The sequence below is a fragment of the Eleginops maclovinus genome, chromosome 6 (genome assembly GCF_036324505.1).
Source record: "Eleginops maclovinus isolate JMC-PN-2008 ecotype Puerto Natales chromosome 6, JC_Emac_rtc_rv5, whole genome shotgun sequence".
NCBI lineage: Eukaryota > Metazoa > Chordata > Actinopteri > Perciformes > Eleginopidae > Eleginops > Eleginops maclovinus.
Genome location: NC_086354.1, coordinates 15424132 through 15433164, shown reverse-complemented (window position 1 = coordinate 15433164; position 9033 = coordinate 15424132). Strand labels below are relative to the sequence as shown.

Below are 9033 nucleotides of genomic sequence, written 5' to 3'. Positions count from 1 at the left end.
TTAGCCACCACAGCTTACAATCGCGATTGCTAACTTGCCGGTCAATTTCGTTTTGCAGAGGAGATGTTTGTGACATTATCATGCCAAATGTGTGATTTATAAATAGGATAACGCCATTGTTCTAGCTAGCGTGAACTGGCATCATATAAGGCGGTATGCCAAGCTTTAGGCTAGCTAATATGTGTCGTTCGTGGTGGTACTTGGAATGTAAACAAACTGACGTTTACGTTATGATCAATAAATGTAATGTTTATAGGCTCAATATTAATATGAATAGAAAAAGCCATGTAAATGTAAACAAACTAACGTTACGAATACGATCTACATAACATTATCACTATGACTAGCAAATCATATCAACTACTTCACCTTATCAGAGGTGATCAGACACCCAACATTATTGTAACTTGATTGATTTGATAATGCAGCTGTCTGTCATGCTGTGTGTGCGCGTTTGTGCTGTAGTGTCACAGTGTATTGTCCAAAGGATGCTCATTGTTTATTGTTGTCCATTTTCATATTCATATTCCCTTTAGATGAGCAACAAGCCTAAAAGCCACAAGGGCCTGGGGGAAGGAGAGTGGATGGCAAGGCTGAGGGCATTTGCCAGCTCAGGGGTTTGGCCTTCTGGAGGCAACAGACCAGCCCCTAGGCAGCGGAAGTGGTATGCCCTCTATCAGAAGGTAAAATATGGCAATACATAATGATGACTTGAAAAATATACCCTACAATAGTGCAGATACTATGAATAAAGCAAATGACTGTACTACCTACCCCAGACTAAACACAGTACTGATTGTTTCAGATTGAGAATTGCCCCATGCAGGTCCGTGGACAGTCCACTCTGTTTGGAGGGTCAGTGGCCTGTAACTGTGGCTTTCACGGTGCTAAGGTAAGGTGATCTATGTTTAAATGATGTATCGTTATGATTAATCTGGCATCTCATGTCTGCTGCAATGCTGTAGCTGTTATCTCATAACACAATGCTGTTGCTTTAGCAGCCCACCACTCAGCCTCCTGCCGCTGCCTCACAGTCTGCTGCTGTGGCCCCTGGTGCAACGGCTGCTGTGCCACCATCACAGTCTGCTGCTGTGGTCTCGGACCCTGGTGCAACGGCTGGTGCAACGGCTGGGAGCTACAGCTATTAGACAAGATGGTTGAAGCCAACCTAATTAACATCTATATAGTCATACCTGGCCATCTCCCTTTGGTCAAGCGCACTCCTTACACTGACCTCCAGACATACCTTTATTTCTAATGTGTTGTGTAGGTTATGCTTAGTGTAGCCTTTATTTATGCCATACATTAATAATGTGTTGTGTAGGTTATGCTTAGTGTAGCCTTTATGTATGCCATACATTACTACATTATTGTTGTCTTCTAAACAGGATGCACCTGGAGGAGTTCAGCTGGCCACTGCGGGGGCTGCAGCTTCGGTGTGGTTGCCAGCAGAGATGTATAAAAACATCCCTGTCCAAGACCAGAGGTGGATTTCAAACGCCATCTTCCACTCTGGCAAACTGCGGCAAGACCTGAAGCTGTGGTACGAGCCCCCTGCCCCAGCCCTCATCTACCACCAGACACCGACACCAGACCGCTTCTTAAACCACAGGCTGATGGTGTGGATGCCCTACCACCTGTGGAAGGTGAGGGTAACCTGCCCTGAGTGTGGGAAGCAGCTGACGGGGTACGGTGTCCACGAGAGGGCTCGGAAGGTCCTGGACATCGACAGGTATTACCTGATGGTGACAGAGACACTCGGGTGCACTGTGTGTTCTGTGAACTACCTGTCCACCTCCGAGACTGTCCGGAATCAGCTGGACCTGCCGCACCAGAAAATGTTCCGGATGATCCTGACCCGCCAGTGAGTAAATGGAACTCTGCTGTCACATTCAACTGTTGTTTCGCCGGCTGCGTATGATAGCCTTTACATGACTGTAATGACCCTCCCTTTAATGCGTAACTAATTGGAGCTACATGTTCATTTCAGGTACGCCTGTGACATCCGTGTCATTCGCCTGCTGCGTGACCGGACTCTCGGGAACAGTCTGAAGCAGCTGAAGGAGAACCATGGGGAGGAATGGCTGAACAGGTTGGCACACTATCTTGGGGAGTGTGCTGAGTTTGTTGGCCGGCCAAGCCTCTTCCCAGTGGTGTGCCAGGATCCCCCAGAGCCCATTGATGTGCCCACCAGTCGCTGGCTGCTGACGGTCTATGGCAGGGACATCCTCTCTCGCCTGGACCATATTAAAGCCAGCATCACATCAACGTTTGGCTCCATCTTAAAGATGGACTCAACCAAACAGGTAATAATAATACATGTGTACAGTGTAGTTAATCTATATACTCTTGCTCCTGTAGATAGTTCAAATTTTACAGATTTTTTTAACATCGCTATTGTGAAATTCCAGATCACAAAGAAGCTGGCTGGCCATGCCAAGGGGACTGGTCTCTGGGTCACCTCCATTGGGAACGAGGTTGGCCAGATCGTGACCAGTGTGGTGACAGTGCAGGAGGGGCCAGGACTGGACAGGATGGTGGCAGGAGTGATGGAGCGGTACCGCCTTGCAGCTGTCGCACCCCCACTGCTGCTGTATGTGGACTGTAACTGCTGCATCAGTGAGGGGTCCACCACGCTGCAGAACAGGTTTGGGGAGTGGCCAGACCTCCAAATACGGCTGGACATCTGGCACTTCATGCGGAGGCTGGCTGTTGGGTGTACCACCGACGCCCATCCCCTCTACCCCACCTTCATGAGCTGCCTCTCTGCCTGCATTTTTGAGTGGGATGCAGGGGACCTCTCTCTGTTGCATCAGGCAAAGAGAGAGCAGCTCAGGCAGGAAGGTGTGCCAGCCATTACTGATGCTGCGGTGGATGCCAGGATCAGTAAGAGGGAGCTGAGCCAGTACTGCCGCAGGAGGACGCGCGGCGTGGAGGCCACCATCAGCCTCATTGGGCGGCTGCTGCAGCAACTGGGCGGGACCAATGGGAATGACCTGATGGGGGTGCCACTGCTGGACCAGGTGCGCATGGAGCACATCTGGCGTGTGCAGCAACGCCACGTCAGCTGCATCCAGGACCTGCCTGGTGTGCAGCTCTACACCGAGACCGGCACCATCAGGAAGGGAGGTGTGGTCCTCACCAGCTACCGCTGTGCCAGGGGGTCCACATCCCTGGAGTCCTTCCACTGCCACCTGAACAGGTTCATTCCAGGTTGGTGTCTCCCTTATGTATATAAGCAGTCACTATGCTCTTTTATGAAAGCACTCATTAGATTGGAAAGCTAGACCTTTTTAATTGACTATTAATATTTCATTGTTTTCACAGGAACCAGTGCAAATGCGCTGAATTTTCAGCTCTACCTCCTGGAAGGCCTGAACAGGTGGAACCAGGACCGGGGGGCGGCGGCGGTGACCAGCAGGCCATCGTCTCTGCTCACCTACTCCGGGGATGTGACCCAGAGCGTCAACACCAACAACATAAAGGTGTTTGGCCGGGCATATGTGCCAAACTTCAGGCCACCCTCCAAATACACCGGTATGCTAATGTAATGATATCTGTCTACCTAGTGTATATGCTTGACATCATACATGACATTAATGTTTATTAATTATGTGTGCATGCTTGTTTATCTGTTCTTTTTCATAGGAGAGCTGCTTGGTGTTGACTACCTCCTAAGTCAGACTGGGCAGCCCCTGAAGGTCAACCCTGACGCAGAGGAGACGGAGGACATGCTGGAGGATGTGGAGGGGGGTGAGGAAGTGGACGAGGGCATTGAGGAAGACCATATACCTGACCTCATGGTGCCAGGTCTCCTTGTTAACCCAACACAGCCTATCTTCTCTCTGGCTGCTCCCTCCTCCGTGGCTGCTGCCTCCTCCCAGCCTGCTGCCTCCTCCCAGCCTGCTCCCTCCTCCCTGGCTGCTGTCTCCTCCCTGGCTGCTGCCTCCTCCCAGCCTGCTGCCTCCTCCCAGCCTGCTCCCTCCTCCCTGGCTGCTGTCTCCTCCCTGGCTGCTCCCTCCTCCCTGGCTGCTGCCTCCTCCATGGCTGCTGCTGCCTCCTGCATGGCCGCTCCCATCCAGCCTGCTGCCTCCTCCCTGGCTGCAGATGTGTCTGGGGTATGTTAAAGCATATTTATTTGATAATAAATAACATCACGTGTCTTTGTTTTGTCCACACTTCACTGATCTCATATTTCTGATCCCTGTTTTTTACCAGGCCGTGGATGAGTCCGGCATGCCAGGCATGGACAGGGTGGACAGGCTGGCAAAATGCCTCGTGGAGCTGCGCAACCAGCCACTACTAACACTCAGCAACCAGCAGGTTAGGAACTCTTATTGTTTTGTTTTTCTCCTCTGTTCCCTGACACATGTCCGCACTTCAATGTTTTTGTTTTCTCATGTGCTGTTCTCTCTATGTTGTCTTTCTCAGGTGGACAATATTGTCGGCCTCTGGCAGGAACTGCTTCCCTACGACCAGCAGCGGGTGGTCTTTGCCGCAAGACACCAGACCAAGCTGGCCACGGGGAGGTTCAGGAGTCCTAAGAAGAGGCAGGAGTTCACGCCGGGGGTGGAGAGCGTAAAGAGGCATGCCCTCACCACCTCTGCCCCAATTGCCCAGTGGCCAGACTGTTGCCGGCTCGTGGAGAGCATCTTCGTTAGGCTCTGTGCCATCCACCGCGGTCCCAAGAAGAAGGGGACTGGCACAGTGTCTAGGTTTGACCTCGTCCTGGAGGACTACCGCCAGATCAGGCGGCGTATTCTGGGGTCCGAGGTCATGCCGAAGACCTCCATGCAGCTGGTGGACGTGAGCCACACCACCCTGGTCCAGTGGAACAGCAAGAGGGTGCAGAGGCAGGAGACTGCGGTGGTCATGCAGGGGCTGGACCTGCCCAGTCGACTGTCTGTGGCGGCTGACCCTCTCCCCACAGCCAAAACGCGGGCCGTGTCTGCACCCCCCCAATCTGGCCCGGCTCACCAGTACCACCTGCCCAGCAGCACCGTGGGCCAAGCGAGGAGAAAGACCACACACACACACACACCCGCAGTCGCCACACACACACACACACCCGCAGTCGCCACACACACACCCGCAGTCGCCACACACACACCCGCAGTCGCCACACACACACACACACCCGCCACACCTGTGGCTGTGAGGCCACATACTCCTCGGCAGCTCTTCCCTGCTCCAGCTCCAGCTCTAAGTTCATCTCCGAAGCTGATGCTGCTGGGACCAGTAGGTGCTCAGGTGCCTGTCCTGATGGGCTGCCCCACAGGCCCTGAGCTACAGCCTCATGCCTCCTCCTCCTCCTCCTCCTCCTCCTCCTCCTGCTCCTCCAGTCCGCAAACTGACCCGCAGGGTACTACACAACACCTGTAAGCAGTGTAAGGAGTTTAGGACGGCAGAGACTGGACACAGCCAGTATAAAGGAAAGGTGTACTGCCCAAACATTGAAACTGTCCCAAAAGAACAGTGGCTGGAGGACATGAAGAAAAAAAAAAAAGTTTGATTCATATATTGTTATTGTAATAAAAGTTTGGTTGATAAAAAAATATATGCTTCACTGTCCCCTTTTCTCTCCTTTCCTCCTCTTTTTCTCCTTTTTTCTTCTTTTTTCTCCTTTTTCTCCCTTTTTTTTCTTCCCCCTCCTCTTCCTTTTTTCCCCCCCCTTAACAGACTATTGTTCCCCAGCTTTGGCGCAATTGGTTAGCGCGTTCGGCTGTTAACCGAAAGGTTGGTGGTTCGAGCCCACCCAGGGACGACATGTTTTTTTTTATTTTACATTTACATTTACTTCTGCGTTTTTTTAAATGTATTTCAGTTTTAATGAACTTAGTGAGCAATCTTATGAAGCGTATCATATAAAAGCAGCAGATCGTCACCGAATACGTCTGAAACATGCCAGTCCCTGCCGGCCACACAGTAACCCTCCCCCATGTGTACCAGTGTGTCAGCAGAGCAGAAAAAAAGACACTGAACGAACTTGTTTCCCTTTTTAATCACAGGAATAGTTTGTTAAGTTACTGTTTTTCCTTACCGCTTACAGAGAGTGGTCTTTTTAAAACGATTGCATTTATTTGATTATGGAAAATGTGCTATCAGATTGGATAAAGCTGTGTGTTGTTTTTGCCTGTCAACAACATAACGTTTTTCACACAAAAGAAGAACAAGTTTCTCACACAAAAACGTTATATTTTACTGCGTTCCGTCACCACACTTTTATAAAATGACTACTGGCTTCAGATTGCTTTATAAACCTTTGTCTTAACTTTGATTCTAATTATTGTTTTTAATGCATACACTGTGCCACATCTGTATTCCAAACATCAATGGTAATCCTCTCAGTTTTTTGTAAACTTTTACTTTGTATGTATAAATATTCATATGCTTACATGTAGGAAGGTTCCTCGACAGTCATTTGATTATTAGAGTTATTTAGGATACTATTATTACATTTATATGAATAGCCGTTACATATGCGCAGGTATTGTAAGAGAATATTCTATAATGACATCCAAATAAATATTTGCAAGTGTGGTTACCTTTCCGTAGATCGCAGGGATGCAAAATGATTTGGTATTTGTGAAGTTCCTTTCAGTGGAATCTGTAAAAAAATACCCTCATTTATCTTTAGGTGTGAACCTGATGGATACAGGGGTTCTTAAACTGATTGCAGTCAAATGTTCTCGATAATGTAACAAAATAAAAATCAGTTTGGCTCTTCTCATTGCCCTTTTTCCCCCAATTTTACTGATATTGGCTGAAGAAAAATGTACAAACTCTGGCCTAACCATGTAATCACAGTGTTGATATGTTGGTAGAGTTTAAGTACACAGTAAACCATTAAGGTATTTTGAACTTAGATATAAAATGTAGCTATAGGTAGACTTAAAAAAAGTGACTCTTTCATGTTGTGTGTTTATAACACAGGACAAAAAGGTATAACATTAAAACATGTTGGTGAGAGTGACAGGATGATGATGTTTTTCTCCTCTCATTCTCAGATGCTCCGTACATTTACATCCATATGCCATCAAACCTCAAGACACCAATGAAGTCACACCGTAAAAGAAGCTGAAATAAACAGTTGGGCTGTATATTGTCAATAAAATATTTTGACAAGCAATGATTAATAGATTGTTTTCTTACTTACAGTTACAGAAGATTTTTCAGTTTTTTGAGATTGTGTCAAATCAAATTCCGTCCAAATGAATCGGTACAATTTCACTATCATGAATAAATGAAATGGCCTACAAAGGAAAACAACTGTTAACGCAACAAATAGTAGAATAATATGACCGGATGACTGCATTCTTTGTTTTTATTTTCAAACCATCATGATCAGCTCAAATTTTGAGACACAGCTGGCGTTAATATCAACATCTATTCTTGTATTGCAAACAATAAGGCTTGAAAACAACAATACAAACAGAGCATTTTGGACAATGTTAAACAATACAGTCTGTGTGATAAAACACTCTGTGAGTAGACATTGTATTTTTAAATAAATTCACTTTAAACACAGTACTGCCACACCCAGGGTGTGAGGCATCTTGTCCACAGCTTAAGGTAATGTGCTGAGAAGTGAGAGAAGGCAGAAAATGTCTCTTAAATGTCTCTGTGTGTCTATTGTTACTAAGTCAGTAGTTGGTTGCACAGGATGATTATTTAAACAGGACCAGTTAAACTTATTATTACTAAACAATGACTTATTCCTTGTCTTTACTTAATATCATAATTGATTTAAGTCATGGGGAAAAGTCTCATTTATCCTAAGTGTAAATACGTATTGCATCATATCTACTTACAGGTAACATATCTTAGACTTAAAGGTTTCCTAAGAGTTGAAATGATGATGTGATAAAGGACCCGCTGCTGATAGATCGATTCATCTGCTGCAAACATTTTATCTTTGGCGTCCATATCCAGATTCCATGCTTGACGTTAAGTTGTGCCCTACCAAAATTTGAAACACTATGAGCACACTTATTTTTCTGACCTTAAAAAATATGTCATTGCTTATTCTTGCAGGAAAAGTTCTTATCTAGAATCACTTAGCTTTCACATAAAACAACGTTAAAGCTGCTATTTTAAAGCGAGACCATACACATATTTATCTCAGCACAATTCATTATTATAATATATGCAGGCAAACCTCTTAATAGTCATTTTGTCTTGTTCCCTTTTTTGTTTGAATTCACTTATTGGCCTTAATGTGTGGAAAGATGTTTAAATATTACCTGTCAGTTGAAAAAATAACCAAGGCCTCTTATTTATAATAACACTGCTTCGCCACTTGTTGTACGAAAGTCATACTTATGAAAAACTACAAGCACCAATTCTTAATAAATGTCTAGCGGCGTTAAGCACTTACCTTAAAGTTGGTTTATTGCATTGAACGTGACCCTTGAAAGCAACATGAAGCATTACATTACATTGGACAAGCAAACCGTGTCTGCGCTTCTCCCTCCTGCAGCCGAGGAGCCGCCCGTGTTTGAGGGACCAGCTCCATCTTGTTTTGTTTCCTCCCCGCTGCATTGGTCGCGACAAATTTAACCCTGTTAACTGTTTCTTTTTTCCTCTTTCTTGGGTTGGATTTTCTCCCCCCTTATTTGTCGATGAGTTTAACCAGGCTCTGGCGAAGGTCATTGAGGTCAAAGATCTTGATGTCCAGGATTTCGATGGCCCTCTGGATTTCCGACTCCATGCGATCCCGTTCCTCCAGAGAGTTACTCAGGGTCTGCTCGGTGTTCTGGATGCGGCGCTCCATCTCTGCGTTACGCATCTCTGTCTCCTGCAGAGAACAGGAAGCTTTTGTAATTTTGAGGCCAGACAAAACAGGGATTTGGGCTATTTGGTCTTGAAAGAATACAAGATGAGGCATATATTTTGTTTTATTTTGTCTATTTGATTAGTAGATCCCTTCTTAATTGACCAAAAACAAGGATTATATAATGCCTCATGGTTGTATTGATACAGTTGTTTACACTTCTCACCTGTAGTGTATTGCAAAGTGTATGGATTTTCCCA

At 46.3% G+C, this 9033-nt stretch overlaps 1 protein-coding gene and 1 non-coding gene across 4 annotated transcripts; both read left to right on the top strand.

Annotated features, from left to right (window-relative positions):
• The first annotated feature begins 338 nt into the window (after positions 1 to 338).
• Positions 339 to 5557, top strand: LOC134865573 (uncharacterized). 3 transcript variants are annotated; one of them, XM_063885180.1, is made up of 9 exons: positions 339 to 683; positions 806 to 892; positions 1389 to 1864; positions 1991 to 2306; positions 2412 to 3213; positions 3328 to 3537; positions 3649 to 4118; positions 4219 to 4323; positions 4432 to 5557. In XM_063885180.1, the coding sequence occupies exons 1-9, from the start codon at positions 537 to 539 to the stop codon at positions 5380 to 5382; spliced, it is 3564 nt and encodes a 1187-aa protein (XP_063741250.1). In that variant the 5' UTR covers positions 339 to 536; the 3' UTR covers positions 5383 to 5557. The 3 variants fall into 3 exon arrangements, with proteins under 3 accessions (XP_063741250.1, XP_063741251.1, XP_063741252.1); XM_063885181.1 differs by having other exon boundaries at positions 622 to 683; positions 999 to 1864; XM_063885182.1 differs by having other exon boundaries at positions 636 to 683; positions 1002 to 1864.
• A 136-nt stretch (positions 5558 to 5693) lies between these two features.
• On the top strand, positions 5694 to 5764 carry trnan-guu (transfer RNA asparagine (anticodon GUU)). The gene has a single exon. It is a non-coding gene; the product is annotated as a tRNA-Asn (tRNA).
• The last annotated feature ends 3269 nt before the right edge of the window (positions 5765 to 9033 follow it).

Coding starts and splice junctions, on each gene's coding strand:
- LOC134865573 (XM_063885180.1), top strand. CDS start 537: ATGAGCAACAAGCCTAAAAGCCACAAGGGCCTGGGGGAAGGAGAGTGG. Junction 3,214..3,327: donor CCTGAACAGGTTCATTCCAG/GTTGGTGTCTCC, acceptor TTGTTTTCACAG/GAACCAGTGCAAATGCGCTG. Junction 4,119..4,218: donor TGGCTGCAGATGTGTCTGGG/GTATGTTAAAGC, acceptor GTTTTTTACCAG/GCCGTGGATGAGTCCGGCAT.